Here is a 22,107-nt window from a genome sequence, read left to right on the forward strand (position 1 = left end):
CAATGATGTTTGGGTTTTCATTGGCTGTAAGCCATAATCATCAACATTAACAGAAATAAACACTTGAAATAGATCACTCTGTTTGTAATGACTCTAATATATGAGTTTTACTTTATGTATTGAAGAACTGAAATTAACTTTTTGATGATATTCTAATTTTGTGAGAAGCACCTGTACAGGTCCTTCTCAAAAAATTAGCATATAGTGTTAAATTTCATTATTTACCATAATGTAATGATTACAATTAAACTTTCATATACTATAGATTCATTATCCACCAACTGAAATTTGTCAGGTCTTTTATTGTTTTAATACTGATGATTTTGGCATACAACTCCTGATAACCCAAAAAACCTGTCTCAATAAATTAGCATATTTCACCCGACCAATCAAATAAAAGTGTTTTTTTATACCAAACAAAAAAACCATCAAATAATAATGTTCAGTTATGCACTCAATACTTGGTCGGGAATCCTTTGGCAGAAATGACTGCTTCAATGCGGCGTGGCATGGAGGCAATCAGCCTGTGACACTGCTGAGATGTTATGGAGGCCCAGGATGCTTCAATAGCGGCCTTAAGCTCATCCAGAGTGTTGGGTCTTGCGTCTCTCAACTTTCTCTTCACAATATCCCACAGATTCTCTATGGGGTTCAGGTCAGGAGAGTTGGCAGGCCAATTGAGCACAGTAATACCATGGTCAGTAAACCATTTACCAGTGGTTTTGGCACTGTGAGCAGGTGCCAGGTCGTGCTGAAAAATGAAATCTTCATCTCCATAAAGCATTTCAGCCGATGGAAGCATGAAGTGCTCCAAAATCTCCTGATAGCTAGCTGCATTGACCCTGCCCTTGATGAAACACAGTGGACCAACACCAGCAGCTGACATGGCACCCCACACCATCACTGACTGTGGGTACTTGACACTGGACTTCAGGCATTTTGGCATTTCCTTCTCCCCAGTCTTCCTCCAGACTCTGGCACCTTGATTTCCGAATGACATGCAAAATTTGCTTTCATCAGAAAAAAGTACTTGGGACCACTTAGCAACAGTCCAGTGCTGCTTCTCTGTAGCCCAGGTCAGGCGCTTCTGCCGCTGTTTATGGTTCAAAAGTGGCTTTACCTGGGGAATGCGGCACCTGTAGCCCATTTCCTGCACACGCCTGTGCACAGTGGCTCTGGATGTTTCCACACCAGACTCAGTCCACTGCTTCCTCAGGTTCCGGTCACCTCTTCTCGTTGTACAGCATTTTCTGCCACATTGTTTCCTTCCAACAGACTTACCATTGAGGTGCCTTGATACAGCACTCTGGGAACAGCCTATTTGTTGAGAAATTTATTTCTGGATCTTACCCTCTTGCTTGAGGGTGTCAATGATGGCCTTCTTGACATCTGTCAGGTCGCTAGTCTTACCCATGATGGGGGTTTTGAGTAATGAACCAGGCAGGGAGTTTTTAAAAGCCTCAGGTATCTTTTGCATGTGTTTAGAGTTAATTAGTTGATTCAGAAGATTAGGGTAATAGGTCATTTAGAGAACCTTTTCTTGATATGCTAATTTATTGAGACAGGTTTTTTGGGTTATCAGGAGTTGTATGCCAAAATCATCAGTATTAAAACAATAAAAGACCTGACAAATTTCAGTTGGTGGATAATGAATCTATAATATATGAAAGTTTAATTGTAATCATTACATTATGGTAAATAATGAAATTTAACACTATATGCTAATTTTTTGAGAAGGACCTGTATATACGGTGGGTACAGAAAGTATTCAGACCCCATTAAATGTTTCACTGTTTTACTGCAGCTAATTTTTTCACATTAATTTACACTCTGCACCCCATCTTGACTGAAAAAAACAGAAATGCAGTAATTTTTGCAAATTTAATAATAAAGAAAAACTGAAATATCACGGTCATAAGTATCCAAACCCTTTGCTCAGACACTCATATTTAAGTCACATGCTGTCCATTTTCTTGTGATCCTTCTTGAGATGGTTCTACTCCTTCATTGGAGGCCAGCTGTGTTCAATTAAACTTCTAGGACTTGATTTGGAAAGGCACACACCTGTCTATATAAGACCTCATAGCTCACAGTGCATGTCAGACCAAATGAGAATCAGGAGGTGAAAGGAACTGGCCAAGGAGCTCAGAGACAGAATTGTGGCAAGGCACAGATCTGGCCAAGGTTACAACAGAATTTCTGCAGTACTCAAGGTTCCTAAGAGCACAGTGGCCTCCATAATTCTTAAACGGAAGAAGTTTGGGACCACCAGAAGTCTTCCTAGACCTGGCCGTCCAGCCAAACTGAGCAATCGTGGGTGAAGAGCCTTGGTGACAGAGATAAAAAGAAGAACCCCAAGATCACTGTGGCTGAGCTCCAGAGATGCAGTAGGGCGATGGGAGAAAGTTCCACAACGTCAACTATCAATGCAGCCTTCCAACAGTAAGGCTTTTATGGCAGAGTAGCCATAAAGCCTCTCCCCAGTGCAAGACATTTGAAAGCCTGCATAGAGTTTGCCAAAAAACACATGAAGGACTCCCAGACTATGAGAAATAAGATTCTCTGGTCTGATGAGATGAAGATGGACCTTTTTGGTGATAATTGTAAGTGGTATGTGTGGAGAAAAACAGGCACTGCTCATCGCCTTCCCAATACAATCCCAACAGTGAAACAAGGTGGTGGCAGCATCATGCTATGGGGGTGGTTTTCAGCTGCAGGGACAGGACGACTAGTTGTCATTGAAGTAAACATGAATGCGGCCAAGTAAAGAGATATCCTGGATGAAAACCTCTTCCAGAGTGCTCTGAACCTCAGACTGGGCCAAAGGTTCACCTTCCAACAAGACAATGACCCTAAGCACACAGCTAAAATAACAAAGGAGTGGCTTCAGAACAACTCTTTGACCATTCTTGACTGGCCCAGCCAGAGCCCTGACCTAAATCCAAATGAGCAGCTCTGGAGAGACCTGAAAATGGCTGTCCACCAACGTTCACCATCCAACCTGACGGAACTGGAGAGGTTCTGCAAGAAAGAATGTCAGAGGATCCCCAAATCCAGGTGTGAAATACTTGTTATATCATTCCCAAGAAGACTCATGGCTGTACTAGCTCAAAAGGGTGCTTCTACTCAATACTGATCAAAGGGTCTGAATAGTTATGACTGTAATAGTTCCGTTTTTCTTTTTTAATAAATTTACAAAAATTACTGCATTTCTGTTTTTTTCAGTCAAGATGGGCGCAGAGTGTACATTATTGAGAAAAAACAATGAACTTTTTTGAATTTACCAAATGGTTGCAATGAAACAAAGAGTGAAAAATTTAAAGGGGTATGAATTCCTTCCATACCCACTGTAAAGTGTGTATATACACTGCTCAAAAAAATAAAGGGAACACAAAAACCCACATCCTAAATATCACTGAATGAAATATTCCAGTTGTAAATCTTTATTCATTACATAGTGGAATGTGTTGAGAACAATAAAACCTAAAAATTATCAATGTAAAATCACAACTAATATCCCACGGAGGTCTGGAGTTGGAATGATGCTCAAAAAGTGGAAAATGAAGTTATAGGCTGATCCAACTTCAGTGGAAATGCCTCAAGACAAGGAAATGATGCTCAGTAGTGTGTGTGGCCTCCACGTGCCTGTATGACCTCCCTAAAATGCCTGGGCATGCATGCTCCTGATGAGGCGGCGGATGGTCTCCTGAGGATCCCTTACCCTCTATTCCTTATCTTCCCTTTATGTTAAAAAGTTAATAAAAATTATTTGAAAGTGAAATGAAGGCTATTCCATGCGAGAAATTGACAAGAAACTGAAGATTTCCTACAACAGTGTGTACTACTCCCTTCAGAGGAGAGCACAAACAGGCTCTAACCAGAGTAGAAAGAGAAGTGGGAGGCCCCGATGCACAACTGAGCAAATAGTCAAGTACATTAGAGTCTGTAGTTTGAGAAATCGATGCCTCACAGGTCCTCAACTGGCAGCTTCATTAAATAGTACACGCAAAACGCCAGTGTCAACGTCTACAGTGAAGAAGCGAGTCTGGAATGCTGGCCTTCAGAGCAGTGTGGCAAAAAAAGCCATATCTGTGACTGGCTAAAAAAAAAGGAAAAGATTAATATGGGCAAAAGAACACAGAAATTGGACAGAGGAAGATTGGAAAAAAGTGTTATGGACAAATGAATCCAAGTTTAAGGTGTTTGGATCACACAGAAGAACATTTTTGAGACGCAGAACAGCTGAAAAGATGCTGGAAAAGTGCCTGACGCCATCTGTCAAGCATGGTGGAGGTAATGTGATGGTCTGGGGTTGCTTTGGTGCTGGTAATGTGGGAGATTTGTACAAGGTAAAAAGGAATATTGAATAAGGAAGGCTATCACTCCATTTTGCAATGCCATGCCATACCCTGTGGACAGCGCTTGATTGGAGCCAATTTCATCCTACAACAGGACACCTCCAAATTATGCAAGAACTATTAGGGAAGAAGCAGGGAGCTGGTGTTCTATCTGTAATGGGGTGGCCAGGGCAGTCACCAGATCTCAACCACATTGAGCTGTTGTGGGAGCAGCTTGACCGTATGGTATGCAAAAAGTGCCGATCAAGCCAAACCAACCTGTGGGAGGGGCTTCTGGAGGCATGGGATGAAATTTCTTAAAGGGAACCTGTCACCACGTTTTTGGAAGATGGGATAAAAATAGCGTTAAATAGGGGCAGAGGTGGGCGTTACATTAGTGTGTGTGTTATGCGTTTATTACCCACCTAAGTTGCCGAAATAACTTTGCAAAGTCTCCGTTTTCGCCTGTCAATCAGGCTGGTCAGGTCACATGGGCGTGGTGTCTTCACCCAGATTTGGCGTAGTTTTCCGTTGGTGGCGTAGTGGTGTGCGCATGCCCAAAGTCCGGAATCCTCTTCCAGGGGATTTAAAATAGCGCGGTGTTCGTTATTGCATTGGTGATCGGTGGGCGCGGCCATCTTCCTTTGGCCGCGCGTGCGCAGAAGCGGCGCTCTGCTGGCCGCGGCTTCAGGAAAATGGCCGCGGGATGCCGCGCGTGCGCAGATGGATATCGCGGCGGCCATTTTCCTGAAGCCGCGGCCAGCAGAGCGCCGCTTCTGCGCACGCGCGGCCAAAGGAAGATGGCCGCGCCCACCGATCACCAATGCAATAACGAACACCGCGCTATTTTAAATCCCCTGGAAGAGGATTCCGGACTTTGGGCATGCGCACACCACTACGCCACCAACGGAAAACTACGCCAAATCTGGGGGAAGACAACGCCCATGCGACCTGACCAGCCTGATTGACAGGCGAAAACGGAGACTTTGCAAAGTTATTTCGGCAACTTAGGTGGGTAATAAACGCATAACACACACACTAATGTAACGCCCACCTCTGCCCCTATTTAACGCTATTTTTATCCCATCTTCCAAAAACGTGGTGACAGGTTCCCTTTAAGATTACCTCAGCAAATTAACTGCTAGAATGCCAAATGTCTGCAATGCTGTAATTGCTGCAAAGGGAGCATTCTTTGACAAAGGCAAAGTTTGAAGGAGAAAATTATTATTTCAAATAAAAATCTTTTTTAAACCTTGTCAATGTCTGGACTAGATTTTATAATCATTTGGCAACTCATTTGATTAATAAAAGTATGAGTCTTCATGAAAAGCACAGAATCGCCTGGGTGACCCTAAACTTTTGAACGGTTATATATATATATATATATATACACATACACACACACACACACACACACACACACACACACACACACACACACACACACACACACACACACACAGCTCTGGCAAAAATTAGGAGACCACCACATCAGGACCCTGTCATGGGCAGGGGTGAACCTAGCCTCTCTGCTGCCTGAGGCGAAAGGAAAAATGGCGCCCCCCCCACACACACACACACACTGTCCCTGCCTCACTGCCTGTGCACACACATCCCTCCACCGAACCCGGTAATCGCCGCTCACAGTAGCATACCAGCAGAGGTGTATCTAGGGTTTCTGGCACCAGGGGCAAGAATTCATTTTGGTGCCCCCCCCCCCCCTCCACCAAGGACATATGCGATTTGCACACTCAGTCATGTGCCCACGAGCTCCTCTCTCTAATGCTCTCAATGTTCAGTGAAAAACTGAGAGAATCAGACGAGAAGCTCGTTGTCACAGGACCATGAGTATGAAAATCGCATATGATTGACGTGTCCATGTGACGACTACTGGAACCTGCAGAGCTGAATCCTGACGTCGCAGCTTCTGAATTCTCACAACTAATGCACTGCACACATTTAGGATTCTCCCTTGCCGGTGGACGGTCATGTCAGCACAAGCATGTGATTTGTATACCTCTGACCACATTCCGACTAGACGTGCCCGGCCTCACTCAGTTCATTTTTATTGAGTGAGGTCACACATGTCTAGTCAGTATGTGACCGCATGTGTGTAAATCGCCAGCACGAGAGAATTCTGACAGTGTGCAGTGCGCACTGTGAGAAGTCAGAAGTCTGCATTCACAAAAAATGACTGCAGACTCATTACACACCTGGACATCCCCTTTAATGCTCCTAACATAAATAAAAACATGAGAGTTAGTTTGTATCACAAATAACATTTACATCCAGGTACCTTATAGATGACGTCGTCTCTGGAGTCATTCTCCTTCTTTTCTTCATCTTGTCCAGACCCCATGATGAGTTTTCTCATCCACAGCCGTCTCTGCAGACTTCCATCTTCTCCGCTCTTTTGCAGAAAGTCTCCACAAGACGCCCTTAAAGATATAAGTGTCATTATAATGCTCCTGAATAAAAAATTGCCCCTCACTATATTTTCTGCACTTGTGGGCACTTGACCCCGGAGTTTAAAAAAAAAAAAAAAAAACCTAGCAGCGCAAATCCAGTTACAGAATCTGCCGCCCCCTCTCTTCTGCCGCCTGAGCCAAAGAGCTCAAGTCGCCTCATGGTAGCAGCGTCACTGGTCATGGGCAGCCCATTCTCCAGACATGAACCCCATTGAAAACCTCTGGAATGTAATCAAGAGGATGATGGATAGTCACAAGCCATCAATAAAGAAGAACTGCTTACATTTTTGCACCAGGAGCAGTGTGAAAGACTGGTGGAAAGCATGCCAAGACGCATGAAAGCTGTGATTAAATATCATGGTTATTCCACAAAATATTGATTTCTGAACTCTTCCTAAGTTAAAACATTAGTATTGTTGTTTCTAGATGATTATGAACTTGTTTTCTTTGCATTATTTGAGGTCTGAAAGCACTGTTTTATTTGTAATTTTGACCATTTCTCCTTTTCATTAAAAAAAAAAAAAATTGTTGCTTGGAAATTTGGAGGCATGTTGTCAGTAGTTTATAGAATAAATGAAAAATTTACATTTTACTCAAAAATATACCTATAAAGAGAAAAATCAGACAAACTGAACATTTTGCAGTGGTCTCTTAATTTTTTGCCAGAGCTGCACATGTATTATTATTTTTATTATTTATTTATATAGCACCATTAATACCATGGTGCTGTGCATGTGAAACGGGTTACATACAGGGTTATAGATATCATATACAGTACACAAATTTACAATGACAGACTGGTACAGAGGTGAGAGGACCCTGTCCTTGCGGACTTACATTCTACGGGATGTATATGTATACATATATAGTTTTAATTTGGGCTTATTTTGCTTTTGTTTAACATCTTACAATTCTATTCTTCCATACTTGAACATCGCTGTAACCTTATTAACTCAGTGTTGTGAGTAGGCTTCATAGATAATATGTAGAAAAATCATTTTATCCCACTAATGTGCAGGTTACAGAGCTGGAGACTCAGTCTACAACAATGACAGCCACAGATCAAGAAAGTGAACTTTCTGAGCGACTGCAGGAGCTGGAGACACTGCTAAGGAACAAAGAAGAGGTGATTCAAGTGTTGTATAATGAATTGATTTGTAGAAGTATACGTCATGTAAAATTCAGTATATTAATTAGCATATAGTCTATTGAACAGTGCGACTGCATGTTGATGATGAGCATGTATTCAGTTGTGCAATATATGAGATTGCTCACCATTAAATAGAGATATCACATTGTATTGACCACATAGCAATAATAAAAATACAAAATAATATAACAATGATAATGCAAAAGAGAGCACAATAAACACAAAAACATAGCTGTCACAGCAAAAGTATTCATGGGTTTACCTTTCCTTTGGCTGCAGGAGATCCTTCACTTGAAAGGACAGAGACCTGACCTGATAGAGCTGGAGAGTGAACGAGATGAGCTACTCCAGAAACTCCAGGTAAGAAAATGATCAATGGTAAGAAATCCTTCTGCTTTGTGCAGCCCACTTTCCCACAGGCAGAAATGCTGCTTTTTCTAGTGCTTTCCTTCTGCAGGTGTCTTCTCTGAACCACACAATAGCAATCTACTCTTACTATTGCGTTAGTCCTACGTTCTTTGTGTTTTTCCCTTTCTTTGAAACTTAGTTGGTGCAGATTTGCCGCATCTGTGTTTTTTTGTGCAGAAACACTGGGATTTGATGCATCAAACTCTTTTCGACAGAATTCTGGTTTAAAACTGAAATGATGTTAAATCCATGCATGACGTATAGTTTCAAAATAAAATGTGACTTTTGGCATTTTTCGGCTAGTCCTGGTCATCTCTGCCACTCTGTTGAAAAGTTTGTGATGTTTAGTTGGGACTGATAATGGCCAAGAAATGCATCAAAATTTACATCACAAAAGTGGAATAAATTATGTAAGAAATATATGTCAGCCCTTGGAATAACATTTCGTACGGTGGAGCACAGCAGCTGAACGATGCACCAAAGTTATTAAAAGGAGCATGTCTCTTCATCAATTTGCTGCATTTTACTGTAGTGTTTCCTACATCAAGACTGATGTGTATAAGCCAGCCTTGGTGAAGTGTGGCATAAGAGTGTATTCATATGCAGCAAAAATTATTCAGCTGAAAATCAGTACCAGTTAGCTGAAAGAGGCTGTTTTGTCGGCAAGAACATGGATTTACCCAAGCCCCATTCAAGTAAACAGCACATTTTAAAAAATGTCTGTAATAGATCTGTTATGTGTGAATAAGTCCAATTACTACTGTATTAGTGATGACCAAATGTGCTCGTTACTCGAGATTTCCGAGTATGCTCGGGTGGTCTCCAAGTATCTTGGGCGTGCTTGGAGATTTAGATTATGTCTCCGCAGCTGCATGATTTGCGGCTTTTAGACCTCCTGAACACGTGATGATTCCCTAACAAACAGCCTAAACACATGCATGGATGGCCTGTTTCTTAGGGAATCATCACATGTATTCAGGCTGTCTAGTAGCCGCAAATAGTGCAGCTGCCGCGACACAAACTAAATCTCTGAGCACGCCCAAGATACTCGGAGATCACCCGAGCATGCTCGGAAATCTCAAGTAACGAGCACACTCACTCATCATTGATTACTATGCAATACTCCTTTAGTGAGTAATAACCTGTGTGTAGCAGGCCAATGACATCATGTTTATTTTGTCCTCTGGTGTCTAGTTGGTTAAAGGGATTTTCCAGATATACTTTTTTTTATATCTATGAGAGTCCTCTAGATGAAAAAAATCATCATCACTGCTGAGGCAAGTGATTGGCTGTATCAATCATGTGCACTGTACACTCCCTGACAGAAGTTATGTCACTTATCCATGTTATGTAAATAAAAGCTTATAACCTGACGTTAAATTCATCCATTGGTTGTATAAATTATTCTTTTGAAAGCTGAAACCTTCCAAAATGTGGTTTCGGTTAAGAAAATAAATTGGCATCAATGCAAAAATATTGATCAGTTAATGGACACAGAATGGTCAGATTTTGGCAAGACAAAAGTTTTGTCGCCTGGTCATATAATGCACCCAATCCTAATTTACATCCTCACCTGTGCTCAGTAAATGATCGGTTAATTAGTGTGTGTGTATAAAAAGAAACCCAGCACCCCAGACCTTCACTTGAACTGCAACTTGAGTTCTGACAACATGCCAAAAATCCACCCTGCGACCAAAGGCTGGATTATCAAGAGACTGAAGACCAGATCCACTGCAGAGGTGGGTGGCACCTTTAGTGTGTCTCAGCACCAAGTGCAAAGAATTAAAAAAAAGATTTGAAGAGACTGGAGATGTGTTTGAGTAGCCCAGGTTCGGCAGACCTTGCAAGACAACTGCTCAGGAGGAACGTTTGTTGGTTAGAAAATCCAAAGCAAGCCCCTCTTCCACTGCAGCAGAGCTCCAACAGGCCTGGTCACCTCAAGTCCCTGTGTCAACTAGAACAGTTTGTAGGATTCTGTCTGGAAATGGCCTCCATGGTCGAATCAGTACCCAGAAGCCAGCACTAAACAAAAGGCAAATAAAAAACCGTGTGGCATTTGGCAAAGTCCTACAGCCTGCTAAACAGATGGATGCTGGAAAAGTGGCAGAAGAAGGATTTCTCTGATGAATCTTCAGTAGAATTACACCACAGCCACCGCAAATACTGCAGGAGACCTACTGGAGCCCATATGGATCCAAAATACATCCAGAAAACAATTAAATTTGGTGGTGGAAAGATCATGGTCTGGGGTTACATTCAGTATGGGGGCGTGCAAAACATTTGCAAGGTGGAAGGCAATATCAATAGCCTAAAATATCAAGAAGTATTAGCTACCTCTTATATTCCAAATCATAAAATGGGCCAAATTCTGCAGCAGGATGGTGCTCCATCTCATACATCCATCTCTACAACAAAGTTCCTCCAGACAAAAAAGATCAAGGTGCTCAAGGACTGGCCAGCCCAGTCACCAGACATGAATATCATTGAGCATGTTTGGGGTAGTATGAAAGAGGAAGCTTGGAAGACAAAACCAAAGAATCTAGATGAACTCTGGGAGGCATGTAAGACTGCATTCTTTGCTATTCCTGATGACTTCATTAATAAATTGTATGAATCATTGTTGAACCGCATGGATGCATTCCTTCAAGCTCATAGAAGTCACACAAAATATTAAATATGACTCTAATAGCACCACAACTTCATTCACCAATGTTATGCAACATATATTTGTATTTTAAGTTAATTATTTGTTTGAATATCACATTACTTTCTGTGGGCGACACAACTTTTGTCTTGCCAAAATCTGACTATTCTGTGTCCATTAACTGATCAATATTTCTGTATTGATGCCAATTTATTTTCTTAACCAAAATCACATTTCCGAGGGTTTTAGCTTTCAAAGGAATAATTTATACAACCAATGGATGAATTTAACGTCAGGTTATAAGCTTTTATTAACAAAACATGGATAAGCGACATAACTTCTGTCAGGGAGTGTAGTGAAGTCACCTTTGTAGCTTGTAGACAATAGCTGGGGGGAGCAGCAGAGAGGCCGTGCTGGAGCAGGGGAAAGTGAGTATCAGCTCAGCTTATCAGCTTATTATTTTCACCTAGAGCAAGCCCAAAGGCATAAAAACCTGGAAAACCCCTTTAAACAACAATGCTCGAATGCAGATCGCAAATTATGATGAAGTGCCATTCTGAATATACTCTAAAACACTCCTGCCCAGTCTGCTACTCAAGGAGGGAAAGTGTGCCCTTTGCCACTGTCCTCACCTGATTGCTGGTACAGTAGCTTACCGATGACACTAATAGTCTCTGGCAAAAAAATGTGCTGCATTATTAAGAACTATTCAATGTTGGTTATTAATTATTGCATCCATCCAACCCTGGCATGCTTCTCTAGCCTTATGGATTCTTTCTAAATTACCCGAGAAGCACATCAGGCGAGATCCATATAGCACATCCATGTGCCTTCTGTACACTTGTACGCATTTCATCCATATGAGTATTATTTCATTCTGGATTCCCTTTGTCAGCGTGCGGCAGGTTGCTATGGAGACGCATTGCCCTGGCGCTTTGTTGAAGGATACACATTTGGCTTCCTGTTATTCTAGTTTGTTGGGAGGGAGAAGTCCCTGGATGGGGGGAGCAGTCTAACTGTATTCTCTCCGCACCATGATATCTCCTAGAGGCACAAGACCTTGAGGTATGAGAAATATGTAAGGAGATGTGGTAAAAGCATGCCTTATACTATATATGTCCTCTAAGGGAATATCCAGATTTTTTAGATCTGAAAACAGTATCTTGTCAATCCATATTTTCATCCATATGAATGGTGTTTTTCACAAATAAAGGAACATGCTGTTACCACAGAGCATTTCCACAATGTTCTATAGGAGCTTTTCCCTATTTGTTAGCTGGTGGGCTCCATTCATCAAAACAACCATTTTCAGTTAGCTGTAATCAGGCCTGTATTTGCCACTAGGCCCGGCTCTCCGCGGGTATCAGTGACAATGACCTGAATTTTTTATTTTTTTTTACAAACTTGTCCAGAGTAGGGTGATTGTGGGAGAAGAAGTAAGGAATTGTGCGCCTGCTATGTAGTGAATATCATTGCTCTGATTGGTGCAGCAGCAGTCCCACTGCACCACCAATCAGAGCAAAGAACACTGACACAGCAGAAGGATAGGCTTACTTCCCTGCTCTAGGGAATAATGTATAATGTTACAGGGTATATACACTAGATTCCTTGATAGGGTGTTGATCCAGGGAACTAGTCTGATTGCCGTATGTGGACTCAGGAAGGAATTTTTTTTCCCCATGGTGGAGTTACTCTTTGCCACATGGGTTTTTTTTGCCTTCCTCTGGATCAACATGTTAGGGCATGTTAGGTTAGGCTATGGGTTGAACTAGATGGACTTAAAGTCTTCCTTCAACCTTAATAACTATGTTACTATGTTACCTCATCATCATCACCTACCCATAAACATTTTATTGTGCAAGTTTTAGGTTCTTAATTAGTTGCAGGGAATGTGTTCACACAGGGGTGGGGGAGGGTGGTGATGAATATATATAGTAAGTGGGGGGATTGGAGAAGAGGAGCAATATGTGGCAGCATATTATGTTTGAGGGTGGCATGGGGGGTGGGCATAGTACTGGAGCCTGGTGGGATGCTATACAGTTGAAACCAGAAGTTTACATACACTATATAAAAAGACACATATGCACGTTTTTCTCAATATCTGACATTAAATCAGAATAAACGTTTCTCATTTTAGGCCAATTAGGATTACCATAACTATTAATATTTGCCAAATGCCAGAATAGTGAGAGAGAGAGAGAATGTTTTAAGACATTTTTATTACTTACTATAAAGTCAAAAGTTTACATACACTAAGATTACTATGCCTTTAAACAATTCTGGACTGCCTATATGATGATGTCATGTGTTCGGAAGCTTCTAATAGATTTTTTTGCAACATCTGAGTTATTTAGAGACTCACCTGTGGATGTATTTTAATGGACACCTGGAACACACTGCTTCTTTGTGTAGCATCATGGGAAAGTCTAAAGAAATCAGCCAAGATATCAGGAAGAGAATTGTGGACTTGCATAAGTCTGGCTCATCCTTGGGTACAATTTCAAGATACCTGCAGGTACCTCCTTCACCCGTACAAACAATTCTAGGCAAGTACAAACAAGATGGGAATGTCTAGCCATCATACCGCTCAGGAAGGAGACGGGTTCTGTGTCCTAGAGATGAATGTGCTTTGGTCCAACATGTGCATTTCAACCCAAGGACAAAAGCAAAAGACCTTGTGAAGATCATGGTAGAAGCTGGTAAGATTGTGTCAATATCTATAGTGAAACAAGTATTGTATTAACATGGACTGAAAGGCCACTCTGCCAGGAAAAAGCCATTACTCCAAAACAAAAATAAAAAAGTTTAATGTTTGCAAATGCACACAGGAACGAAAATCTTAATTTTTGGAGACATGTCCTTTCGTCTGATGAAACTAAAATTTAACTTTTTGAGCATAATGACCATCGTTACATTTGGAGGAAAAAGGGATAAGCTTGGAAGCCTACGATCACCATCCCAACTGTGAAACACAGAGGTGGCAGCATCATGTTGTGGGGTTGTTTTGCTGCAGGAAGGACTGGTGTACTTCATAAAATAGATGGCATCATGAGAAAAGACGATTATTTGGCAATACTGAAGCAACATCTGAAGACATCAGCCAGGAAATTATAGCTTGGGCGGAAATGGATCTTCCAAATGGACAATGACCCAAAGTATACTGACAAAGTGGCTAAAGGATAACAAAGTCAATGTTTTGGAGTGGCCATCACAAATGCATGATCTCAATCCTATTGAAAAAGTATGGTCAAAGCTGAAAAGGCAGGCGCGAGCAAGGCGACCTACAAACCTGGATCAGTTACACCAGTTTTGTCAGAAGGAATGAGCCCAAATTCCATTTAATTTCACTCTCCTCTGATGTGATCACACATCACAGGAGAGAGAAACAGGGTCCTCCGATCCCCCCCGGTAACTCCGGAGTCCCTGCATACCCCCGTGATGTCCACCAGGCCGCCGACGTCTTCCGGGAGAAAATGGTGGACACATGCACAGTGCGCCCACCGAGATCTGCCGGCCGGCACCCGACAACAATAGGAAATTTTGGATTAGGTTTGTGGTTATGGCTAGGGTTGGGATTAGGGGTGTGTTGGGGTTAGGGTTGGAGATAGAATTTTTTAGGTGCATCCAAACGCAACATGGCGCCACCATTGATTCCAGCCAATTTTGCGTTCAAAAAGTCAAATGTTGCTCCATCCTTTCTGAGCCCTGCCATGCACCCAAACAGTGTTTTTTCCCCACATATGGGGTATTGGCGTACTCACAAGAAATTGCACAACAAATTTTGTGGTCCATTTTGTCCTGATCCCCTTGTGAAAATAAAAAAAAATTGGTTCCAAATTTTTCCTTCCACATTGCTTTAGTTCTCGTGAAGCACCTAAAGGGTTAATAAAATTCTTGAATGTGGTTTTGCGCACCTTGAGGGGTGCAGTTTTTAGAATGGTGTCACTTTTGGGTATTTTCTGTTATATTGACCCTACAAACTCACTTAAAATGTGAGGTGGTACCTAAAAAAAAAATGGTTTTGTAAATTTTGTTTAAAAAATGAGAAATCGTTGGTCAACTTTTAACCCTTATAACATCCTAACAAAAATGTTGTTTCCAATATTGTGCTGATGTAAAGTAGACATGTGGGAAAATATTTTGTGTGACGTAAAATGGGGAAAGATTCCGGCACAACCATCCAGGGTGTGTATACACATGAAATGCGTCAGGTACGAGGTCACGCCTTTTAATGTTTTAATTACGTTTGAATAAAGAATGCATTTTATCCCTGGATGGTTGTGTTTCCCCATTTTTCGCCTACCCTCCTGTGATCACCAGTGGAAACAGCACCCTCAGGAGGAACTCCGGGACAAATTTCCAGCTACACATTCTGAGCGTGGTAAGCTCCTTTGTCTCTCTCCCCGCATCTCACTATCTTGTGTGACTTATCTCTCTGATTTAAGGGCACAAAAATTCAAAGTTTGGAAATTGCAAAGTTTTCTAACTTTGCCATATTTCTGGTTTTTTTCATAAATAAATGTACGTCATATCGAAGAAATTTTACCACTAACATGAAGTACAATATGTCACGAAAAAACACTCAGAATCAGTGGGATAACTTAAAGCTTTCCAGAGTTTATGAGTTATAACCTCATAAAGTGACAGTGGTCAGAATTGTAAAAATTTGCTCATTACGTACCAAAATGGCTCTGTCACTAAGGGGTTAAGGGCAATGGTACCAATTACTAATGAAATGTATGTAAACTTTTGACTTTGCAGTAAGTACTAAAAATGCCTTAAAAAATTCTCTCTCTCATTATTCTGGCATTTGGCAAATATTAATAATTATGGTAATCCTAATTGACCTAAAACGGGAAAGGTTTATTCTGATTTCATGACAGATATTGAGAAAAACATGCATATGTGTCTTTTTATATAGCATATGTGGAGTGCCCGCCAGGGTCTAGGGGTACTCGGTACCGGGTCCGGTCATCATTAAAGGGGTGGTCACAGTGGCAGCGACCCGGTCCGTGGCCCTGGGTGTCCAAATTAAAGGGGTTGTCTTTAAAGGGTTTTTTAGAAATAAGAATGTTTGTGACGCCACCTGTGGTATTCGGTCAGGGATGACCGACGCTGCTTAAAGGGGTCCTCTGGGGAGTGATGCCACTGCAGCAAGGATGGTACAGCTTCCCACAGGTGAAGCTGGGTCCCCAGGGCCCCCGGTGTATTTGGCAAAGATAGTGTGGTGCCAGAAATGATCAGAGGATTGCAGTCTCTTTACCTGTTTACTGGTGATTCATGGCCACAGTTCAGGGTACCGATAACAGGTGTTGGTGAGGTCTGGTCGGCCTGGAAGCGATTATGGATCCCCTTCTCCAGGTGAGGTTGTAAGCCTACCTTCTAGCACTGTAAGGCGAGTCCCTTGCTGCCTTAGGCCTCACACAAGGTTTTCTCTTTCCCTGTTCTAAGACAGTACCCGCATGGTAGGCAACGCAAGCCTTTTTACAGGTGTCTCTCAGATAACTCCGGGCTCTGTATGTTGCTGTACCTTCGGGTGACAGATGACCTAGAATCTTCTGCACTCTGGTTCTGCTATGGGACATGCAGTTCCACACAGCCTCGGGCTCCTGGTGCCCGGTTTCTGCGCTCCAGCATGGAAGGAGCTTAGTCGCAGCTCCCTTCCAGCTCCTTAATTCTCCTGTGGTTCTCCCCTCTCCTATCACGTTCTACAGATGCAACCAGTCTGCTTCTCCTCTCTGGCCTGGAGCTGCAGCACCACACGGCTGCACGGCCCCAGCTCCTCTCTCTCTCTCACAGTCTGCTCCAGACTTAACTCCTCACTGAACTAACTGACTCCTCCTCCAAGCCAGAATATATATATCTGGGGAAGCTCCCTTGAAACCGGGTTCAGAGCTCCCCTTCTGGCCTGGAGTCAGAACATGTTGCATGTATGTACCACCTGTTAAAGGGATCCTCCTCGCTTCCAAGCATGGCATCTCCCTCCCCGAAAGGAAGGCAACACCACTGTAACAGCCGGCTTCCTGGGGTGTTACATATGTAAACTTCTGGTTTCAACTGTATGTGCTGTAAATCATAGCAGCTGGCCCCTACCTCCTTTAAAGAGGAGCTTTCACTTGATTTTTTTTAAATTTACACTGACTACCTCTTCCAACTGCTGCTGTTCTTCTAATTCTTGAACAATTTTCCTTTTGTGCCCCTTCATTCCAAAGTTCTTACCCCCCTGTAATTGGTAATTAAGATGCAAATTGTCCATTCAACCAACCGGGCATATCACAGAACATCTCTGTAGGAATTAGCTTTTTCCCTAAAGCCGCGCCAAGAGTAATGTTCTATGATATATACCCAGTTGGTTGAAGGGAAAATTTGCACCATTATTAGCAGACAAAGGAGTTTGGAATGGAGAAGCATAGAAGAAAAAGAAAAACTGTTCCAGTATGGAGGAACAGCAGCAATTCAAGGAGGTACTCATGTAAATTAACCCCTTTACAATCTTAGACATATCCATACGTCCAGGCAGCTTAACCAGCTAAATACTACGATCGATATCGCAGGCATGACATCATAACGATATCCAGGTCACTAGGCTCGAGCAAGTTAGTTAGATCATGCGCAGTGCATGATCTAACTAACTTGTGTCAGTGCAGCACTGACAGATACAAAGCATAGCAATGCTCCTACGTTGCTATGCTTTATGACTAGAGATGAGCGAATATTTCAAAATTTGGTTCAGATTACAATCGCCATATTTGCAATATTCGCCGAACCGAATGCCATTGGAGTCAATGGGATTACAGATGAGCAAATATGTTCTAAAAAGATCAAACATAAATTTGGCACGAATGTGATATTAATATGGCACAAATATGGCAAATTCAGATTCGACAACCGTTTCCCGAACATATTCGCTTAGCTCTATTTATGACTGCAATCAGACTGCAAAAAGTGAAATACCCATAGTGGGACTAAAGGCCCCGTCTCACTTAGCGATTTACCAACGATCACGACCAGCGATACGACCTGGCCGTGATCGTTGGTAAGTCGCTGTGTGGTCGCTGGGGAGCTGTCACACAGACAGCTCTCTCCAGCGACCAACGATCATGGGAACGACTTCGGCATCGTTGAAACTGTCTTCAACGATGCCGAACTCCCCCTGCAGCACCCGGGTAACCAGGGTAAACATCGGGTTACTAAGCGCAGGGCCGCGCTTAGTAACCCGATGTTTACCCTGGTTACCAGCGTAAATGTAAAAAAAACCAAACAGTACATACTCACTATCTGATGTCCGTCAGGTCCCTTGCCGTCTGCTTCCTGCTCTGACTGAGCAGCCGTACAGCGAGAGCGCAGCGGTGACGTCACCGCTGCGCTCTGCTCCCACTGTATGGCCGGATCTCAGTCAGAGCAGGAAGCAGACGGCAAGGGACCTGACGGACATCAGATAGTGAGTATGTACTGTTTGGTTTTTTTTTACATTTACGCTGGTAACCACGGTAAACATCGGGTTACTAAGCGCTGCCCTGCGCTTAGTAACCCGATGTTTACCCTGGTTACCAGTGAAGACATCGCTGGATCGGTGTCACACACACCGATTCAGCGATGTCAGCGGGACCTCAGCGACCAAAAAAAGGTCCAGGCCATTCCGACACGACCAGCGATCTCACAGCAGGGGCCTGATCGCTGGTACGTGTCACACATAGCGAGATCGCTACTGAGGTCGCTGTTGCGTCACAAAACTTGTGACTCAGCAGCGATATCGCTAGCGATCTCGCTATGTGAGACGGGGCCTTAAGTAAAAAAGTTAAAAAAAGTTGTACAAATATTTAACAAACAAATCACAAAATAATGAATATAAAATTAAAACATATATTGTACCCATAAATACATACTTTTATGGAAAAAAAAATACAAAAGTACACATATTTGGTATCACCACCTCCGGAACAACACCATCTATAGAAATTTCACACTAGCTTACCCCTTCAATGAACACCCTAAAAAAATTAAATAAAGAACAAAAAAAAAAAAAAAACAGTCTGTATCATCATGCCGCCAAATAAAAAGTGGAATAAAACACGATCAAAAGATGAAAGTAAATAAAAATGGTATAGCTGTGGTCCGTGCCTGGCTGCACTGTGCATGTTTTCTATTGGATTTTTGTAATCTCACAATTGGAATATTGATGGCTTAAAATGTTACCTTCCCTGCCCTCCTTTTTCTTCCTATAACTTGATGTTTTATTGGATGTTATACTCATTTTCTATGATATATTGATACTGATATTGTCCTGTTTATTCTTTTTTGCATTTTTGTAATTAAAAATAATATAATCTTTCAAAAAAATTGAACTTTGAAAAAAAAAATAAAAAAAAATGGTATAGCTGAAAATGTCATCTTGTCCTGCAAAAACCAAGCTGCCATACAGCTCCATTAGCGGAAAAGTATAAAAGTTATAGCTCTCAGAATAAAGCGAGGCAAAAATTATTATTTTTTTATGAAATAGTTTTTATTGTGTAAAAATGCCAAAACATAAAAAAAATATAATATGGTATTTCTGTAATCGTACTGACCCGAAGAATAAAACTGCCTTATCAATTTTACCAAAAGCAGAACAGCATAAAAAGGAAAAAAAAAAATCCTGAATTGCTGGTTTTTGTTCATTCTACCTCACAAAAATTGTACACCTCTGAAAAAAAAAAGCAACACTGAACAAAGGCCAGATGGAGTCTAGAGTAATTCTGCTGCCTCATTACAGTGAATGGATCCTTCGGGGTATCATCTGAATTACTGTACGTCACTTGGAGATTTAGATGGAAACCAAAATGTTATGTAAAATGTTCCCAAAAAGTTCCACAAAAAAGCAAGTCCCCACTCATTTCCCTGATCTCTGAATTTAAATATAGGGTCTTCCACATTATTGGTAATACAAAGGCTCTGGAAAAGTGCTATGGATCCTTGACCCCCAAAGAAATCCAATGAATTCTGCACTCCCAAATCCAAATCCACTTCTGAGCCCCACAGTCTGCGTAAACCACATTTACCACATGTTTGACATTTCTGAACCAAAAAACATGAAGTAATATAACTCATAGAAATATAAAAATATATATGTTTATTAATAAATATAGAAAAAAACAACCAAAACAAAACAAAAGATATAATTACAATCCAGAGAAATAGACAATAATTAACACAGAGTCATATGAATATTGAGAACTGGGTGCACCAGAACCAGTGTTGTACCATGGACAAAGAGGGGAATCTACAATCTAAAGTGCAAATGCTTGATATACCGCAGTAATAGGTATACTAATAGAGGTAGGAAGAGATTTACCCTATGGTCAAGTGACCGTCATCCTAACAATATAAGAGAGCTAGTCTCATGCTGTCCTCTTACCCTTTTCCTTGTCCATGTGTAACAACACGCGCATGTTGTTACACATGGACAAGGAAAAGGGTAAGAGGACAGCATGAGACTAGCTCTCTTATATTGTTAGGATGACGGTCACTTGACCATAGGGTAAATCTCTTCCTACCTCTATTAGTATACCTATTACTGCGGTATATCAAGCATTTGCACTTTAGATTGTAGATTCCCCTCTTTGTCCATGGTACAACACTGGTTCTGGTGCACCCAGTTCTCAATATTCATATGACTCTGTGTTAATTATTGTCTATTTCTCTGGATTGTAATTATATCTTTTGTTTTGTTTTGGTTGTTTTTTTCTATATTTATTAATAAACATATATATTTTTATATTTCTATGAGTTATATTACTTCATGTTTTTTGGTTCTGATTGTATTTGAAGTATCTCAGGGTATTATCCCGATAAGTCCTGGATGATCCAGACAGGACTATTTTCTATGTAGTTATGGTTTCTGTATCTGAGGTCTTGTTTCTAATGTTTGACATTTCTGTAGCGACAAGAGCCCGTCTAGTTTATGGGTGGTGTGTCTTTAGAAGCTAGAAGCAGGAGCTGAGTGATGAGGCAGTGACCCACAAAGTTCAAGCATAATAGTCTTATTAATGTATTATCTTCACACAGAAAATGTTCCAATCCAAAAAATGCATTATAACTTCAGTGTTCAATTCACACCAGTTCATAACAGCATCCTTTAGATTGCAGTCACTACTCACAGCCATACACAGACCCTGACATCCTCCTGTCTGCAGCTGTGACACTCGCCAGTCCTTCCTTCGAGCACAGGACAGTCTACTTCCAGTTCACCTTCGGGCACAAGATCTGTCCACATCTGTGACCATTCATCGTGGACATAAGCAACACTATGTATCCTGTGGGTTGTCAGGCTTCACTCTGGCCCTGACACACCTGAGACTCTTCAGACTCAATTCTCAAACCTCTCTATCAGGGCCGTATTTGCCACTAGGCACCCGAGGGCACGTGCCTAGGGCGGGGACGATGCGGGGGGCGGCACCAGAGCAAGCGAGCAAGGTTTTTTTTTTTTGTTTTTTTTTTTTCCCGACCGCCCCAACCCCCCCCCCCCCCCCCCGGGACCAGCCAGGCCATGAGCCATGCATGGGGGGGGGGGAGTGATGAGCCATGCATGGGGAGGGGGGAGTGATGAGCCATGCATGGGGGGGGGAGGAGGGGGGAGTGATGAGCCATGCATGGGGAGGGGGGAGGAGGGGGGAGTGATGAGCCATGCATGGGGAGGGGGGAGGAGGGGGGAGTGATGAGCCATGCATGGGGGGGGAGGGGGGAGTGATGAGCCATGCATGGGGGGGGAGGGGGGAGTGATGAGCCATGCATGGGGGGGAGGGGGGAGTGATGAGCCATGCATGGGGGGAGGGGGGAGTGATGAGCCATGCATAGGGGGAATATGAGTCGTGCATACAAGAGGTGGGGGGGGTTATGAGCCATGCATACAGCCAGGGGGGCGGATATGAGCCATGCATACAGGGGGGGGAATTATGAGCCATGCATAGGGGGATATGAGGCATGCATATGGGGGGGTGGATATCAGCCATGCATACAGGGGGGAATTATGAGCCATGCATACAGGAGGTGGGGGGGAATTATGAGCCATGCATATGGGGATATGAGCCATGCATACGGGGGGGGGGGGGGAATTATGAGCCA

General features: G+C 42.4%; 1 protein-coding gene across 3 annotated transcripts in view; it reads left to right on the plus strand.

Moving 5' to 3' along the window:
• HOMER3 (homer scaffold protein 3) overlaps positions 1 to 22,107 on the plus strand; it is a 297,394-nt gene that overhangs the window by 268,143 nt on the left and 7,144 nt on the right. For all 3 annotated transcript variants that reach the window (XM_077252685.1, XM_077252674.1, XM_077252665.1), the window contains 2 exons: positions 7,824 to 7,931; positions 8,235 to 8,315. In XM_077252685.1, the coding sequence (XP_077108800.1) occupies positions 7,824 to 7,931; positions 8,235 to 8,315 (189 nt within the window). The remainder of the gene's footprint in view (positions 1 to 7,823; positions 7,932 to 8,234; positions 8,316 to 22,107) is intronic.

The sequence above is a fragment of the Ranitomeya variabilis genome, chromosome 1 (genome assembly GCF_051348905.1).
Source record: "Ranitomeya variabilis isolate aRanVar5 chromosome 1, aRanVar5.hap1, whole genome shotgun sequence".
NCBI lineage: Eukaryota > Metazoa > Chordata > Amphibia > Anura > Dendrobatidae > Ranitomeya > Ranitomeya variabilis.